The sequence below is a fragment of the Ovis aries genome, chromosome 3, assembly GCF_016772045.2.
Source record: "Ovis aries strain OAR_USU_Benz2616 breed Rambouillet chromosome 3, ARS-UI_Ramb_v3.0, whole genome shotgun sequence".
NCBI classification, from domain to species: Eukaryota; Metazoa; Chordata; class Mammalia; order Artiodactyla; family Bovidae; genus Ovis; species Ovis aries.
The window spans coordinates 115396828-115416704 of record NC_056056.1 but is presented as its reverse complement, the minus strand read 5'-3'; the positions used below and the strand labels follow the sequence as shown (position 1 = coordinate 115416704).

Here is a 19877-nt window from a genome sequence, read left to right as displayed (position 1 = left end):
TTGGGAGTGACAAAAAAAAATTGAGAAATTCTACAGAGCTCAAAATCTTCCATCTAGGGTGAGAATAAGGAGCTTTTCTTGCTTTGTAATACACAGGGGCTTAGAAAACTCTAAGCAGAAAAAGATACTTTGTTTTACAAAGAAATTTCTCTTTTAAGATGCAAGTATACCTCATTAAGCACCCTCTGGACAATGTTTCATTGATCTTTGGCGTCTTAGGGATAGGTACAAGGCAGATGTCCAAATCCAAGTTCGTCATTATACCTGGTATCAGCAAAGGTGGTGAAAGAGATGGAAGCAGTTAGATTCTCCTGCTGGAAACTTGTGAGGGGATGGAGTGGAACAGGTTGGAAGAGGGGGAGTAGAGAGCCTGGAAACAAACATGGGAATCCTATGTGGGTCTGTCCCAGATGGATTTACAGCACAGAAAGACACCCAGAAAGCTGGGGGATGGCTAAGAGGGTTGAGAATAGGGATGGGTGTCGAATCCAGCAGGCTGTGGCAGCCCTCTCTTTGCATCGTGTAGTGGCAGCCTTCGAGTTGAGAGCGTATGACTAAGAGAGAGTGCAAAGTGTCTGCAGAGTGGGTTGTGTGTGCACACTGAAACATCTTCCCTAGCACAGGCCCGGTAACCTTGAGCCTTTGCAGTCAGACCAAGTGTGAAGTTCAGGCCTCCCGTTAGCTGCATGCCCTCATGCTATTCAGGCTCTCTGAACTCCAGCTTCTTTGTCTATCATTTGGGGATACAGAGGGTACCACCCTAGCGTGTCATTGTGAGGAATAAATGAGTGAGCACACTTAACCCAGTGTCTGCCTCATATACCAATTCAATAGATGTGAGTTTAAACACAGTTAAGATAAGCTTGTGTTCTACCCCATCTTTCCAGGTAACAGAGCTTGCAAAATGCTGTCTACCAAAAAGAAAAAGATATCATAATTTCTCCTAAATATAGGCAATCCTACTGTGACACTCAGGTTCCACAGCCTCGATGTCATGTTCAAACGTGGCCTCAGGATAGACAAAGCATCAGTATGATGGTGCTTGGAGAGCCAATGGCCTCAAAGTACACATATCTCCTCAGATTCTTAGTTAAACATTGATGTTGATTAAAAAAATTTATTTTTTTATCAAGCAAAATTTCAAAGGCTGTTGTCTACATTCCCTCTTTTTGATGTAGGCTATCCAAAAATATATTCAATCTCAAAACATACAACTCCAGACTCTTGACCTATTTAACTATCCTCATCTCACTCTGCTGCACTCAATATGCCAGCAAATTTGGAAAACTCAGCAGTGGCCTCAGGACTGGAAAAGGTCAGTTTTCATTCCAATCCCAAAGAAAGACAATGCCAAAGAATGCTCCGACTACCATACAATTGCACTCATCTCACATGCTAGTAAAGTAATGCTCAAAATTCTCCAACCCAGGCTTCAGCAACACGTGAACCATAAACTTCCTGATGTTCACACTGGTTTTAGAAAAGGCAGAGGAACCAGAGATCAAATTGCCACCATCCGTGGATCATGGAAAAAGCAAGAGAGTTCCAGAAAAACATCTATTTCTGCGTTATTGACTATGCCAAAACCCTTTGACTGTGTGGATCACAATGAACTGTGGAAAATTCTGAAAGCGATGGGAATACCAGACCACCTGACCTGCCTCTTGAGAAACCTATATGCAGGCTAGGAAGCAACAGTTAGAACTGGACATGGAACAACAGACTGGTTCCAAATAGGAAAAGGAATACGTCAAGGCTGTATACTGTCACCCTGCTTATTTAACTTTTATGCAGAGTACATCATGAGAAACGCTGGGCTGAAGGAAGCAGAAGCTGGAATTAAGATTGCTGGGAGAAATATCAATAACCTCAGATATGCAGATGACACCACCCTTATGGCAGAAAGTGAAGAGGAACTAAAACGCCTCTTGATGAAAGTGAAAAGGAGAGTGAAAAAGTTGGCTTAAAGCTCAACATTCAGAAAACAGATCATGGCATCTGGTTCCATTACTTCAAGGGGAAACAGTGGAAACAGTGGCAGACTTTATTGTTTTGGGCTCCAAAATCACTGCAGATGGTGATTGCAGCCATGAAATTAAAAGACCCTTACTCCTTGGAAGGAAAGTTATGACCAACCTAGATAGCATATTTCAAAAGTAGAGACATTACTTTGCCAACAAAGGTCCATCTAGTCAAGGCTATAGTTTTCCAGTAATCATGTGTGGATGTGAAAGTTGGACTGTGAAGAAGGCTGAGTGCCGAAGAATTGATGCTTTTGAACTGTGGTGTTGGAGAAGACTCTTGGGAGTCCCTTGGACTGCAAGTAGATCCAACCAGTCCATCCTAAAGATCAGTCCTGGGTGTTTTTGGAAGGAATGATGCTGAAGCTGAAACTCCAATACTTTGGCCACCTGATGCAAAGAGCTGACTCATTTGAAAAGACCCTGATGCTGGGAAAGATTGAGGGCAGGAGGAGATGGGGACGACAGAGGATGAAATGGCTGGATGGCATCACCGACTCAATGGACATGAGTTTGGGTGAACTCCGGGAGTTGGTGATGGACAGGGAGGCCTGGTGTGCTGCTATCCATGGGGTCGCAAATTCGGACACGACTGATCGACTGAACTCAGCTGAACTAAGTCTCACTCTATTTTTACTTTTTGACACTGAGATACAGTAAGAATAGACAATTCCTGATACTATGCTGGTTCCTAAAAAACAGTTACCCTCTGCTCTCTTTAAACACTAGCAGATAGAACTCAGGGAAGCACCTGGTTGGAATATTGATTGATACATGTAGAAGCAGCGTCTTACACTGAAGAGCAGTTGGCTAACGTTTGTTGAACACACTCTTGCCATATTCCAGAGTGTTTGTGGGTTAGAAAATGAGAAGACATGACTAGAAATATTTTTCAAACAAAGAAAAAATTTTCCCTTTAATGGAATTGTCTGTAGGGGCCTCATACTTTACTCACAAATCCTCGTCTTTACACTCCAGTGTTATCTGAAGTTCAGAAAATTGTTCTTGCGTATAAACTAATTATGTTCCATACAAAAACAAAAATACTGATTTAGAAGGTACTTTCGGAAAGGATGTTGAAAGGAGGGGCTAGTTCTAGAAGAAGGGCATCATTTCTAAGAATCTTCTTCTCTTAATTGTTTTAAAGACTGTCTGTCCGAGGCTGGGTTCCCTGTTCTCTGGGGCCTCCTCCTGCCCGACGCTGTCCTGTGTTTTCCAGGGTGGGTGCTTGCTGGCTCATGGAGGGCAGGAAAGCCCCCAGGAGCACTCTGACAGACACGCCTGGTTCACAACCTTGCTGTGTTCCATCTCAGGGAGAAAATAATCGCATATTATTAGCAACTTGGGGGATATTTAATGTGGAGCAGAAAAGCAACCTAAATGGTTTATATGTTCCCTGCGTTCTCCTTCTGGGGAGAGAAGAGAGGAGATGAGGCCGGCAGGGGACAGCAAGCGCCAGGAGTTCTGTTTGCCAGGGACTGACAGAGTCCTCCCGTCAGTCTCCCCCAAAGCTGGCCTGCCACTCCTTTTCATCTTCAGGCACTTGAAATCTGGAAAGGGTGGACAAGAGTGCTGAAAGAGACGGAGGCTGTCAGTGGCCCTACAGAGAGAGGAAAAATACTCACGAAACTTAAATGGTACTGGAAACAATGAATACTTTCCCCCATAAAATGGAGCAAGTGATTTTCTACTTGATGTATCTGTTTACTTTAGGAATTTATTTGGCATCAGATAGACCTGGGTTTCAAAAATAACTTTTTCAAGGTCACATATTATGAGATTATGTTGACAGGCAGTGTCTAGAATAGGCACCCCTAAAGACAGAGAGTAGATGGCTGCTGGCCTACGGATGAGGGTGGGGAATGGGAGTGATTACAGATGAGCACTGGGTGATGGAAATGTTCTATAATTAGGTTCTGACAGTTGGACATTTCTATAAATTTTCTAAACATGATTGGAAAAAACCAAGAAAAATAAATTTCAAACACATAACTACGTATCATTTTGCATTTTTCAACTGCATTGTACATATAAGGAAATGAGGCTCAGAGAGCTGATGGGACTTGGAGCCCAACTTCTGTCCCATTTGATCCCTACCGCATGCATTCCTGGTGGCTCAGCTGGTAAAGAGTCTGCCTGCAAGGAGGGAGACCCGGGTTTGATCTCTGGGTTGGGAAGGTCCCCTGGAGAAGGGAATGGCAGCCCACTCCAGTATGCCTGCCTGGAGAATCCCATGGACAGAGGAGCCTGGAGGGCTACTGTCCATGGGGGTCATCAAGAGTCTCCTAAGAGCTAACTACTGCGATGTGCAAAAGTAGTTGACATGTTCCTTACTTACGAGGAGCTTATATTCCTGTGGGTAAGCAAGCCATCTTTTTGCATAACAGCACTATGTGGCTGACACTTAGAGAACAGGGATGTGTGTAATGAGGTGCCAATCATACGGTACAGCAGAGAAACATACTGTGGGGTTAAAGATCAAAGTGATACTGAGCATCATCAGGACACCTGGTGGAGATGAGGAGAAAACACCATTGAACGCCATACAGTATCACAGTACATTCCTGTATAGGCACCAAGATACCTTGGGGACTTCTAGATGGTAAAAAAATGTTCTGCAGCTTGATTGGAGAGGTGCTTATCCTGGTATGTACAGTTGTGAAGACACATTGAACTGTATACTTAATTTCTGCACCTCATTATATGTCAAGTTCGACCTCAATTTAAAAAGGCGTGATGTTGCTACGAAAGACGCAGAAAAGAGCACAGAAAAGGCTGGAGGAATCTCTGAGAAGCAACTGCAAAAGGGATCGGGTAGTCCTCATATTTAGAACACAGTTCTTGTGTCAGGAGAAGGAAGTTCAAGCTTCTTACCCCACAGGAGAGCAGACTAGTGGAAAATGGCTTTGGAATCAGAAAAACAAGTGTCTGAGTCCTGAGTTCTCACTGGCTAGCCACGTGGCCCGAGTCTGGCTTCATCTATCCAAAGGGGTCTTAGCATTGACCTTACACTGAGGTGTGGTGCTGACGAGCGGGATCTTGGAGAAGAATGCTCTGGTTTAAAGAGAGACTGGAAAAATGTGAGGAAATATCCCTTAACTTTGGAAATAGTAGTGGGAGAAAATTCATAGCATACCTCAGTTCTGTTTCAAATGGGGCCCCAGGTTAACCTAGATACCATGCTTCCATGTAGAGGGTTTTAGTACCCGAAACATTTTTTTTTTTTTAAAGCAGCGTCATTGAGGTAGAATTCATACACTAGAAAATTTACCTTTTTGAAGTATACAACTGAGTGGATTTTTAGTACATTCAGAGTTGGGTAACCATCGCCACTAATTTAAGAATATTTTCATCACCCCACAAAGAAACTCACAGCCATTAGCTGGCATTCCTCACTTCTTGCCTGCTCTCCACCTGCAGCTCTGAGCCTTCAGTTCAGCTCAGTCGCTCAGTCGTGTCCGACTCTTTTCGACCCCATGAATCACAGCACGCCAGGCCTCCCTGTGCATCACCAACTCCTGGAGTTCACTCAGAGCCTTAGGCAACCATTAATCTGCTTTCTGTCTGTGTGGATTTGTCTATTCTGGTTTATCCATGTTGTGGCACGTGTCAGTACTACATTCCTTTTTTATGGCTGAATAATATTCCGTTATGTGACTGTAGCATATATTGTCTAATTATTCACCAGTTGAAAGGAATTTGAGTTCTTTCCACTTCCAGCATTTGTGAACGTATGGCTACGGACCTTCTCGTACAATTATTTTCTGTGTGGAAATGTGTCTCTACTTTGCAGGGCAGGTATATACCTAGGAATAGAATTGCTAGGTCACATGAATCCTCTCTTTTGAACATTTTGAGAAACTTGTGGCTAAACCCCTCAGAGATGTGTGAGGGTTTCAGTTTCACCACATCTTTGCTGACACTTGGCAGTCTTTTTGACTTTTAGGAGATCCTGAACGTTGAGCTCTGTTTCGTGGTGGTAGAGCAGAGCCGTATGTGTTATGGCTTATCTCCTTGTATGTGCTAAGGCTTATCTTGGATTGGCCTTTGTGATCTCTCCTCACATCTAAGGTCTCCCACACGGGGCTAACCTTGGATATCTTGTCTTTGATCAAAACTGTATGACAATGTTCTCTGAATTGTTGGGCTGTCTCAGTCTCCTCATAAAAGAAAGGATAGAAGTCTGGTGGCCAGAGCCGTGCTTTTTCAGAGGCAAGGAGATAAGGGCTCTAATCAGTGTTTTCCATAATTTAAAAAACCCTAGTATTTATTGAGAGTTTATTAGATGCCAAATATTAATTAAGCACTTTACATGATTTATTATTATTTTTGGCCACGCCACTCAGCATGTGGGATCTTAGTTCCCTGACTAGGGATCAAATCTGTGTCCTGAGCATTGGAAGCACAGAGTCTTAATCACTAGACCAGCAGGGAGGTCCCTTTACATGAGTTATCTTTAGAGTGTATCACAACTCATGGAGGTGGGTAATATTAATCCCGTTTTATAGAAGGGTTAAGTAACAAGCCTAAGGACACACTGAGAGTAAGTGGAGTTATGGGTGGATACACACTGGTTTTGTCCAGGGCTAGAACTTTTATCTACTTGAGGGGCAGTCTCATCATTAGATTACAATCTACTATGCTTAATGGATCTGTTTATCTTCAGCATTGTTTTTCTAAAAGCTTGTACAGTCCCTGGCTCACAAAAGAGGCTTAATAAATACATGTTGAATAAATGAGAGAATGAAGAAATAAAAGTAATTTGCAGTATTGAAGGCCTCCTCTGGTTCAAAATTGGAAAGAACATTTAGCTACATGTAAAGCAAGTAGATGTGTGTGTGTGTCTGCATGCCCCCTCTCTCATCTTTTAATTATTTAAGTTCTTGTTTATCAGCAAGTCCTCATTCTTCTCCCTTATTCTGCAGCACAATAATTGTACAGCTAAACTGCTGACATTTCATCTAATTGCAGAGTAACAGATTGTAATGGATTAAAGATTTCACAATACAAACATTTTGGCCTGCTCAAAGCAAGGTAGGAGTAAAACAGAAGGTGAAAACATTTAATTCGAAGATGTCACAAACAAGATATTAAAAAAAAAATTGTCCAAAGCATGTGATGAACTCACTAGAAAAGGTGATACTGTAAAAGATCCAATTGAGATTGGAGGACAGGACAGAACAAGACATTCTCTTGCATTGATCACACTGTTTCCCACTCAAAGTCCTCTTTGCTGTTTCAGTAATAAAACAACCAGGGATGGGAAAGACGGTGCTTGTCTGTATCATTTTTCTCATTCTTCTTTTTTTTCTATTTGTTCCTGTTTCAACTCCCACTCCTCACTTTCTGCTCCTCTCATCTATATTCATGATATCCATGCTTCTGAACCACTTGGTTTTATTTAAAATTCTACTGAAAACTCTCACTCTTTATTCTTAGGGGGAAAAAAAAAACCCAAAAAACTAACACCTACACTAGTTTCTATTAAAACAGATTTCCTTGGCTCTGAATGTATCCAGAACTCCCATCTCTTGATGATTTTTCCCATAGTGAGGGAGCATGTAATGATGTTATAATGGACATGAACTTGGGCAAACTTCAGGAGATGGTGAGGGACAGAGGCCTGGTGTGTTGCAGTCCATGGGGTCGCAAAGAGTTGGACACAACTAGGTGACTGGACAACAACAATGATATTAGTGGCTCAAGACATTTTGGTCAGAGTCAGAATAGAAATCTCACAAGGATATCCACTTCATGACTTTACCGCAGTAACTATAACTGTTTTACTCAATTGGATCGTCAACTTATAAGCTGTACTTGGAGACAGCTTATGACCATTTCAATCGAAGTTACCTTTTAAAGACAGGCCAAAGGACAGAAAAATAGAGGACAGAGAGAGAGAAGGGCAGAGAGGACAGAGAGAAGGCTGTATCGTATATGGAGGAAGACTTTTGGAGAGAGGGGCTAGAATTCAAAATATATAGGGGTACCATATAGGCAGTAGGACCTGCCTACAAGGTCGGAGACCTGGGTTCAATCCCTACGTCAGGAAGATCCTCTGGAGAAGGAAATGGCAACCCACTCCAGTATTCTTGCCTGGAAAATCCCATGGACAGAGGAGCCTGATAGCTACAGTCCACGGGGTAGCAAAGAGTTGGACATGACTGAGTGACTAAACTTTCACTTTAAACTTATATAGACAGTACAACTGGAATAATTGCATGTCCTTCAAAGATGACTTCCTTGAAGGTGGCATGAAGCATGATGCATGTTTGCAAAATAAAATTTTTATTTTAATTTAGCCACCAATTCACTTGAAAATGCTTATCTAAGCACTTTGCATGTTTCAGGCACAGTGCCAGGCACTGGGAATAAAAAGATAAGACTGGTAATATCCTTGGACTCACTGAGTGTTAGTCAACTAAGTAGCAATATGGTGGAGTAGAGAGAAAATGAGTTTGGGAGTTGAAACTGGGTCTATCCTGGGGCTTATTTTCTGGGAGGCACTGGACCATTACATTTTCTGATATGTGAAATAGGGATAGGAAGAATTACTCCACAGGACCTCATCAAGGATTACCTGAGATAATGTGAAAAAGGCACTTAGTAGAGTGCTTTGGCATAGAGGAGGACCTGGCTTCCATATTCCAGTTCTTATCCTGAGAAAGAACAAGTTTTACAAGCTTTACTTGATGTCCTGAGTTTTAGGTTGATCAGTCTGACATTGTAAGGGGCAAACTGACACTAAGCTACTACATTTGATCTGTTTCTCAGAATATCTGTTCAAGCTCTCACTGCATTCCCACCTGGGCCTGTCCCTGGCAGTCTCAGCTCTCTCAACCAGCTCTTAATCATCTCTTAACTTCCAGAGGCATTCTTAGTTTCTTTCTGCCTATTCAAATGCTACCCAGTTTTAAACTAGCTCACTTTTTTCAGCTCTTCCATGCATCTTCCCTGTCCATGCCTTTTCTTTGTGCTGAAAACTTATGGTCCATTTTAATTTATACTTTGAATTTGGTGCTTTGTGAAGCTCCTTTTGTTCATTTGCATTATGAAATTTTACTATTATTCTTGACCATTTCTCATATGTGAATCTTAATCTTCCATTTTATGTACTTTACAGTGATAATTTCACAAAAGATATAGTTTTGAATAAATGAATGGGAATTTATATTCTGTTTAGTGAAGAATTGTTTTAATGGGAAGAAAAATCCCTCTGACTTCATTAAATTCATCAGCACTCATGAGTGAGTATATCAGTTTGGTTTTGAGTTTTCTGTTTGTGTGTGTTTTTGTTTTTTTTGTTTTGCATTTAAATTGAATTTATAGCTACACTTCTAGGCTAAAGAGACTGAGAGAGACTGTTTAAAGAAAAAGGTATGGTGAAGTAGAAAGAGTGTAGGCTTCAGACCCGTGTTTGAACTTTAGCTCTGGCACTGGTTGTACGACTTTGGACAAACTACTTAGACTTTCCTAGGCTTCAATTTTGTTTTTCCCTCATTTTGTAACCAGATTTAATCTGCCAGTTTTGAAGAATGTTTTAATAATGTTTTTTGTGGACATACAGTAGATTCTCAGTACATAGTAGCTTTTATTAATATTAATGTTTATAACTTAGGTAGAGAAGTTAGGTAAGCTTTTAATAAGATGAGACTTGGAAACTTGGGAGTTGGGCTGGGAATCCAGCGCTCTGGCTAGACAACTGTTGAGGGGAGGGTGATGCCGAAGGTTGAGGGGTGACGACGGGAAAACCATAGAAGGTCATTTTTCAAAGTGCCCAGGGTCTCTTCCTCCACTTAATTCTTTAGAGTCTAAATTTATATTTTCTAGGGAATTCACAACTTTTTAAAAAAGTTCCAAGTAACATAGGTCTCTTGCCATCTGTTCTACAAGGACTGAGGCATTAGCTTCTGTAGTTGCTGACCTCTAACGCCCCCTGAAAGGAACGCAGCTGGGAGAGCAGGAATGAGGCACTCTGTGCTCTGGGAAAACTGGCAGAACAAGGCCCTCACAGCATATTTTCAGAAAGATCTTATGAACCCACATGCTTACCTCTTCCTGTACTGAAAGCATTAAAACCATGAATGAAGATATCTGGACCATAAAGAAGGCTGAGCATGGAAGAACTGATGCTTTCGAACTGTGGTGCTGGAGAAGACTCTTGAGAGTCCCTCGGACTGCAAGGAGAGCCAACCAGTCAATCATGAAGGAAATCAGTTCTGAATATTCATTGGAAGGACTGCTATTGAAGCTGAGGCTCCAGTACTTTGGCCACCTGATGCAAAGAGCTGACTCATTGGAAAAGACCCTGATGCTGAGAAAGACTGAGGGCAGGAGGAGAAGGGGGTGACAGAGAATGAGATGGCTGGATGGCATCACTGACTCAAGGGACATGAATTTGAGCAATCAGGGAGATAGTGAAGGACAGAGAAGCCTGGCGTGCTGCAGTCCATGGGGCCGTGAAGAGTTGAGCATGAATTAGTGACTGAAAACAAGTTATCTGTCCCTTGTGGTTAGCAGCAGCCTTCTACAGAGATGCATCTAATGGCACAGACCCCCATTCACCAAAATCACATATATACTAACCTCTCCCCTTAAGTCTCCCACCTTAGAGTTCCTCAGAGCTCTCTGAGAGGCTGTCTCTGGAGCTACAGTCCTCTAAATCCCCCAATAAAATTGAAACTCACAGTTCTCACACTTTTATTTCTGTTGACAAATGATATCAAATTTTAATTTGGAACCTCAGTGAAGTGAGAATTTAGTTTCATCCATTTTCTTTAACTAGAAAGGCAATCAAATTACAGTCCTATACACTAGAGGGATATTTCAAGTTATCTGCTGTTTCCTATGATGATTTTAGAAACCGCATCACGAAGCTTGACAATAATTATTGTGCATAGCAACACAGTTATAATTGGTGATTACAATTCTGGCTGAAAACTCAGAGGCAAGTAAACCACAGCTACGGCCAAAGACATTTCAAAAAGTCAAATGCAACTCTACCTCTGTGCTAGTTTAAAGGGAAAGTATTATGTTGTATGTACCACAAGTGGACGCAGAGATACTAAGTACACTAAAAGATGGTCTAAATATAATAGTATTGAATTGTTTTATATCCTATTGTTATAAATTTGGCTAGAAACAAATAATCTAGATACAATAAACATAGATTTTGTTCATATTCTTGGACTTCTCCTTGGAGCTGATTCCTTCCCAATTCCCTCTGAGTAAATTTCCATGTTGCCAGCAGAGACTTAAATCAGAGCTTTAACTAAATTTTAGCCTTAAATAAAAGTTAAATTAAGCTAAGCCACAAGCTCTCCATGCATCATGGAAACTGGATAAAAAGGTTATAGAAAAAAAAAAGTTATAGAGAGAAAGGAGATTCTGAATAAGACTTTACCTCCATTCCGTGCAAAAATTAGTGAGAGAAAGCCATTATTTTCATGGCCATCAATAAAACGATAAGCCTGATTTTGCTGTTTCTATTCTGCCTACATTTGATAGAAAATGATCCAAAAAGCAAAAGGATACTAAATCATTCTCATCGTTTGGCACTAAGATATTTTGTTGACAGGTTTTCAGAATACTTTAGACTTCATTTGTAAAATAAAATAATTATTACAACATGGACTTTAAAATAAGAGTTCTGAAATATCTCTCATGGTATAATAAACTCCTCTGCCTCATTCATTCATTTAAAATTACACCTACTGTGTGCTTGCCTCTGTGATCAAACTTGGTTTCACAGTTGGGAACAACAGACATGGTTGTTTACAATCCAGTGGGGAAAGACAGACAATGAATAAGTAAATGCATACAAATAAGTATACCTTCCTGCAATGTTATGGGTCAAAATGAGTATCTTTGTGGCATTTCTGTGATAGATTGTGAGTGACAAGAAAGATTCTTCCTGGCTTTCATATTAAAGTTCCTGCAATTAATCTTTTATAAGAATTTCTGCTCAGGGCATTGATGTGTTGTGCAGACATTGTTGGAGGGCGTACGTTACTATCTGACTGCGAAGTAAACTTAGAAACAGCATCAGTTCATGATCCTTAGGCAAAAGAGATGCTTAACGAATAATGACCTGAACCCATTTCAAAGGACTATCAAGTAATTTGTATAAGCTTACAAAAAGCTTGGCTTTTTGATTGGATCTGTAATCTTGAAATGCTTTTTTGTGAAGTAAATGTTTTTCTAATTAGGCTTAAAAATGTGAAATTTTCTTGCAAAATTGATTTTCTATTAAGGCACTAAAGTAGTTTCTCTTTCCTTCTGCTTGGGTACTAATTAAATTATGTCCCAAACTTGTTTTAATTCAGCAATCAATTTTTTTTCCATTTGTACTAGATTACAGAATCTCATTTAAAAATCACTCTTTAATGAATTCTACACAAAGCAGAGGTGATGAACATTCTCTAATGGGGACAAAATTGTACTGGTCAAGCTATGAGACAGTCTCCTTCAAAAACAAAGGGATTGCATTCTGGTGGTATCTTATGCCATTTTTAGGGGTTAAAAAGCAGTAGTGGAAGGCATCGGCTTCCCAGGTGGTACTAGTGGTAAAGGACCTGCCTGCCGATGCAGGAGATGTAAGAGACTCTGGTTCCATCCCTGGGAAGGGCAGAGGCCCTGGAGGAGGATCCCCTCCAGGATTCTTTCCTGGAGAATCCCATGAAGGGAGCCTGGTGGGCTATGGCCCAAAGGGTCGCAAAGAGTCAGACATGACTGCAGCGACTCAGCATGCACACATGCAGTAGAAGGCTTAGGGATAAAAACTAGGAATACATGCTAAAATAAGGAGTCTAAATGCCTTGAAGATGTACCTGATGCTGGGGTACAGACTGATACAGTTTTTACAATAATTATAAATAAAATTTATTATAAAAAGAAAATGGAATCATAAGCTATTGATCATAACATTTGAAATAATTAAGTGAAAATGCTAAATGAATGGGTTTTTCCAAATGTTGTAAGGTTGGCTTCAGGTTTGACTTGTGGGTGGCATAAATACATATTTCTCGAATGATTAGAATGAAAAAAATTTCAAATTCATCAGGCAGTCAGAGGCTATACATGTTAGAAACCTTTTGCAAATGGAAGAACTGTATATACTGATTATAGAGGATGATTTTTGAGACCTTAACTTGAGAAGGGGGAAGACTAAGACAACGGTTTTATGTGTAAGTGTCTCTTGAAACTCAAAGGATTTCTGTTTTAAAGAGACAAAAAGAAGAGAAAGGCTTAGCTGTCTTGCAAGGTCAGATTCCCTTTTTATCTGTGGGAAATGGGAGAGTGGGTGATCAGTCAAAAAAAAAACAAAAAACAGGCAAGTGAACCTAAACTGCTAGTAAGGGGACTTGGATCATGTTAATGAGAGAAATGTTAATCAAGTCGGAATGGAAACTTTGGCAGAGAGGTTTTCTCCAGGGGCTAGAATCTTAACAGTGGGAGTTGTGTGCATGTTGAGGCTCTTCCGGCATAGCTCACCTTTGCAGCACCCCATACGCTTCAAACATGTGCTTAGTAACTTTCAGATAAGGCTCCTTTCCATTTTTTTCCCCCAAATTGCTTACACATTTAATTGCTTACTAAAATAACACATTAATTTTTTCACTTACATAATGAACACGTAATTCTTTAATTTACATAATTGCTTCATCATCTTATGACTTTAACTTTCAACAACAAAAGCCTACCCCCTTCTATCTCAGGGCTAGATCCTAGTGGGCTGTAATTAACCCATTTAAATCCAAATCTCTCCTTGAACAGACTATTATGAACAGCAGTTCAGTTTCTATTCAATAGATTCCAAATCTGTTTCTTGAATTCCTTTTTCTGTCTCTCTTTGGTATCTTTCACTCATTATGACATTAAAAAATAAGATTTAATACTTTAGAGGAAAGCAAAACAAAAAATCTTAAACAAAATTGCTCATGTAAAATGCAAAAAAATTTGTTTGAAACCATGAGAACTAAAGTTAATCTAAGACTTCCATTTATTCATCCCACTTTACTTTTCTCTAAATAATGAACAGTAAAGTGAAAAGAGAGCGCATATCAATGAGAATAAGTAATTCTTTAGACATAAAATGTAATTAGAATCTTATTTCATTTATTAAGAGAAAGTTTATATCTGAATCTAGTCATCCAGAGATATTCTGTAAGCTAGACATCTGCTTTATAAGGAAACAGTCGCTCAACTGAAAACCAAAAGTCATTATTCCCAAAGAGGAAAGACTCCAGAGTTTAAAAATACAGTTGTAGAATTATTTCCCATTAAAAACCTCCAGAGATATTCAATAAGTGCAGTGGTGGTGAGAAAAAGAACAGAGAAATACATATAGAGGAAAGCTGCTGCTGCTGCCCAGATGCTCAGTCGTGCCCGACTCTGTGTGACCCCATGGACTGCAGCCCACCAGGCTCCCCAGTCCCTGGGATTCTCCAGGCAAGAACACTGGAGTGGGTTGCCATTTCCTTCTCCAATGCGTGAAAGTGAAAAGTGAAAATGAAGTTGTTCAGTCGTGTCTAACTCTCAGCGACCCCATGGACTGCAGCCCACCAGGCTCCTCCGTCCATGGGATTTTCCAGGCAAGAGGATTGGAGTGGGGTGCCATTGCCTTCTCCAACAGAGGAAAGAGTGGAGAACAAATAGGGAGATGAAAGCTTAAGAAGGAAAGGACATCAAAAAGACTGGGTAGGAAGAAAAAATGGGAGATTGCTTGCTGATTGAACATATCAAATATCAGGCCCCATGCTAGCCACTTTATACTCTATCCTACTTAATCTATAAGATAATGTTAGACCACTTTCTAGATTAAAAAAATACTGAATTTTAGAGCACGTAAGTGACTTGTCTAAGTATTCAGAGCTAGTAAATGTATCGATCAGGACTGAAACCTAGGAGTGTTTGATCTTAAAGGCAAAATTTTATAGAATTCCGTCTATGGGATCGCACAGAGTCAGACACGACTGAAGTGACTTAGCAGCAGCAGCAATAAGCAAGGCAAAGATTAAAATGAGGGAGGAAAATGAGACAACACTGAACTCCATGAAAGCAGAAGCTGTGTCCACCCTTTTCACTTTTTTTTTTTTAAACACTTGGCATAGTCCCAGGAATACAGCAGTACATAATAAACGTCTGCATAATGAGTCATCTAGAATACGCTGAATGACAAAACCATCTTCTACAGGGAGAGAAGCCATGGAGGAAAAAAGTTAGGAAAGAAACAGAGAACAGGCAAGCCAAGGGTGAGAATGAAAATGTGATTATTTTGGGGCAATCTACCTAACGATGGAAATTTCAGAATCAAATCTTTCAGCTTAGTGTCAAGTCTCAAACTCTGCCCATATTCAAAGAATTTAAAAAAGAAGATAATGGTTCAATGGCTTACATTTCCTAATTCACACAAAAATATTTACCAATTTTTCAGAGACCTGGTGAGGTATGGTCTTGGAATCCCATATCACTTGACATGACCAGGTAGAGGGAAGAAACATGAGCCATGCCCTCTGGACAGGAGAGTTGTGAAGCACAAGTGGGTCACCTCTGGGACTCACCAAAAAGCCAACCACTTAACAAAAACCTATCAGCTAATGAATACTAATGGCCCCATGTTAGTCCTGGCCATGAGGAATTTACATGAACTGTACGTGAACCATGAACTTCCAGATGTTCAAGCTGGATTTAGAAAAGGCAGAGGAACCAGAGATCAAATTGCCAACATCCGCTGGATCATCGAAAAAGCAACAGAGTTCCAGAAAAACATCTATTTCTGCTTTACTGGCTATGCCAAAGACTTTGACTGTGTGGATCACAATAAACTGTGGAAAATTCTGAAAGAGATGGGAATACAGACCACCTGACCTGCCTCTTGAGAAACCTATATGCAGGTCAGGAAGCAACAGTTAGAACTGGACATGGAACAACAGACTGTTTCCAAACCAGGAAAGGAGTCTGTCAAGGGTGAATATTGTCACCCTGCTTATTTAACTTCTATGCAGAGTACATCATGAGAAACACTGGGCTGGATGAAGCACAAGCTGGAATCAACATTGCCAGGAAAAATATCAGTAACCTCAGATATGCAGATGACACCACCTTTATGGCAAAAGTGAAGAAAGAAGAACTAAAGAGCCTCTTGATGAGAGTGAAAGAGGAGAGTGAAAAAGCTGGCTTAAAACTCAGCATTCAGAAAACTTAAGATCCTGGCATCTGGTCCCTTCACTTCATGGCAAATCATTGGGGAAACAGTGGAACAGTGACAGACTTTATTTTCTTGGGCTCCAGAATCACTGCAGATGTTGACTGCAGCCATGAAATTAAAAGACACTTGCTCCTTGGAAGAAAAGTTATGACCAACTTAGACAGCATATTAAAAAGCAGAGACAATACTTTACCAACAAAGGTCCATCTAGTCAAAGCTATGGTTTTTCCAGTAGTCATGTATGGATATGAGAGTTGGACTATAAAGAAAGCTGAGTGCCAAAGAATGGATGCTTTTGAACTGTGGTGTTGGAGAAGACTCTTGAGAGTCCCTTGGACTGCAAGGAGACCCAACCAGTCCATCCTAAAGGAAATCAGTCCTGAGTATTCATTGGAAGGACTGATGCTAAAGCTGAAACTCCAATAGTTCAGCTACCTGATGTGAAGAACTGACTCATTGGAAAACACTCTGATGCTGGGAAAGATTGAAGGCAGGAGGAGAAAGGGACGGCAGAGGATGAGAGGTTGGATGGCATCACTGACTCGATAGACATAAGTTTGAGTAAACTCCGGGAGTTGGTGATGGACAGGGAGGCCTGGATTGCTGTAGTCCATGGGGTTGTAAAGAGTCGGACACGACTGAGCGACTGAACTGAACAAGGAATTTACACAAAGTCAAATATGCCGATAAAAGATAAAAATTCAATGAACAGATCACTACTTTGTTAAATGATTAGAAACTATGTCCAAGTGAGTAAATGTTTTTCATACATATATTGGATATTAAAATAGATATTGGTCTACTCATTTGGAAGAACAACTTATAAAAGTTATAAAACTTAAAAACTCAATATTATCCATGGGTGGTTCTATCCACGGTGGGGCTCAATGTATTTCAATATCCAGGAATCTAATTTTGACTAACTTCTTTGGGTAAGTTATGTATATTTCCTTTCAAAGAAAAAACAGAACTTAACTTAATTTTGACTTCTTTTGTACTACCAAGAAATTTTAGAGCACTAATAAAATTCAGTTTCAGAATGGTAGTAAACAAACTGTTCTAAAACCTCCCTGAGTAATAATAATGGTCACAGAAAACCTTAGATTGAAAGGATTCCCAGGTTATGGTCTTGGCTGAGTTTCTCTGAAGGCTTGGCTTACTTTCTGATTTCCCTGGTGGCCTCAAAGTGACCAAACCTTACAAAATCCATGAGGTTTAAGGATCCTAAATGACAAAGGCAGTTGAAATCCCTCTGGTAATTATAGACTATGTTAGGAACAAAAAAATGGTTGGGAAAGGAGTTGCTTTAGCAATTAAGGGAAGCTAAGAGTTGTTTGCTTCCCTGGTATTGGCCTGTTGAGACAGTAGCAGAGAAAAACGCTAGTGTTAGACTGGCATAGCATAATCATAGAGAAGTTTAAATGCACTAAGGATATTGAATTTCCCATTTTTAAATCATAGGAAAATCCTGGGCTAACCTATTAAAACTGGGGAAAAACAATGTGAAGGATACTATAAAAATGTGAATCATTTAAAAAATGGACTTAATATCTATCTACCTTTGTGAATTTTATTTGATGTTTTATTGTGCTCTGAAATTCTTAGAAACAATGATCTGACTGTGATATGCAGAAATAATCAATGAAAAAGTGGCATTTCATTTCTATTTAATAGCTACATAACCTATGTAGGAAACAAAATCTTTGTAGAAAAATACAAGGGGTAAGATGACTTTTTCCCTGTCTTTTTAAAGAAGTACATGTGTGTGTATGTGTGTCTGGCTCCAGGGAATGATCCAAGACCTGCACAAATCTCTCTTTTCCTTCAAATAAGATTCAGTAGACCTGCATACTTTTTAACGAGGTTATGCAATCCCCTGACCCTATTTTGCCAGCTGTCAGCAGCTGGAGGCCCACATTACTCACACCAGCCCAGCATCTCTCAGTAGGTTAGTTTGAGAGTAGCAACTGGCGAGTCCAGCTTGTCATGTTAGAAATGCTAATGTTTTCCTTACCTCTTCCTTCTCTGCACTTTGCAGATCACGCCACTCCTCAGTTACGTGACCAAAATCCACCGTGTTCATGGGGACTTTAAATTCCCCGATGATGTCATGCTTAGAGAAGCGATCAAAGTCATAGACAGCCATCACCAGAGTTTTGCCACCCAATTCCGAATATGGCACCTAGATAAAAAAGACCAGGATAAAATATCTGGTGACCAAAAAATGCTTAAAATATGTTACTTTTTCATAGTGTTTAATTTTAATATTTATGTTGGATAAACAGAACAGGGAGAAAAGTAGCACTTTTTTTCCCCCTTAAATTGCATCATTTGACTAACTACTTGGGGCTTAAGTTACTTGGGTGAAAGTGAGGGCTTACCATAGTGATTTATCACTTTCTCCCAAAGTTCTAGAAGCTGTTAGTGTTATTAATAATGGCTCCTGCTATTAGTCATGCTAGAAATACTTCAAGAGTAAAACAGGAGTAAACCAAGCTGATTGCACTTGACTATATAAGGCACTTTTTCTTGAAGAATGTTTTGTTGTTATTGTTAAGTTATATTGTCAGGGGACAACTTACTCAGGGGTAGTTATTCCAAAAGTTCTATTAACTCTTTGAGGTCATTTGGATGCCATAGTTTAATGAAGCAGTGCTTAATGAGAAGACATGCTAGGAGTCTGTAAGGATTGCAATGAAATTCACAAGGTGCCTCCCCTATTCCTTAAAATAATTTGCTGATTGACAGGAGCTGACTAGAAAATTGATGTTTTGAATATCAGATTCATTATAATCTAGATCTTGAAGTTCATTCTTAGGAATGACACTCTTTAGGATGAGCAGAGGCAAAAGGCCAAAAACTGATGAATTCTCCAGCTGTTCAAAAATATCTGGGACAGATGCTATGGGCTGGGATGTTTATTAGTGACATTTTTAATATTCAGAGAAAGCAGGGCAATTCCACGGAAGCTACACTTCAGTAACTGGGAAGAAATGCCTAATTAAGAAATTGTTTAGACTTGTATTGAAGGTTTCATCAATTTTCAGACACTTGTTATTATTTTATCAGTGTAAATAGTTGTCTTATGCTCCAGCAAACATTTCTCAATTAATTCCGTATATTAAGAAAGAAAGGAGAAGGAAGAAGTTTTGACCGTATATATACAAGAAATTTTGCTTTTTTCCAAAGAGCTTTTGTTGTCTATCATTTGTCATCTATTAGGAATTGGGTTAAAATACTATGATTAAAAACTAGGCATAACCCATTTTCCACTTTAGAATGAAAAAGTAAACCCTTCCAAAGAGATGACTTTGAAAGAAAGAAATTAATTTTAGAGTAGGGATGAGCTCTTGAGAATTGCATCTTATTTCTGAAATTTGTCTAGATTGGTTGGTGATTATACGAAATGACAGTCAAAAACCCGAGTTGGAGGTCAGACAGGTCCAAGACTGGGTTTCCCCCTCTTCCAGCTGAAGGGCCTGGGACAAGTAAATAAACCTAGAATGATGATAATAGTGTCTATTTCTCGGGAGCTGGTTGAGGCCAAATGAATACATGTAAAGCATTTAGCACAGTGCTGGCACACAGCAGGTACTTAATAAATATTTATTGTTTGAATATAAGTAGCTCTTTCAAGTGGACGTTTA

At 39.9% G+C, this 19877-nt stretch overlaps 1 protein-coding gene across 3 annotated transcripts in view; it reads right to left on the bottom strand.

Moving 5' to 3' along the window:
* SYT1 (synaptotagmin 1) overlaps positions 1-19877 on the bottom strand; it is a 634295-nt gene that overhangs the window by 146103 nt on the left and 468315 nt on the right. For all 3 annotated transcript variants that reach the window (XM_027967160.3, XM_027967161.3, XM_060412479.1), the window contains one exon: positions 18245-18412. In XM_027967160.3, the coding sequence (XP_027822961.1) occupies positions 18245-18412 (168 nt within the window). The remainder of the gene's footprint in view (positions 1-18244; positions 18413-19877) is intronic.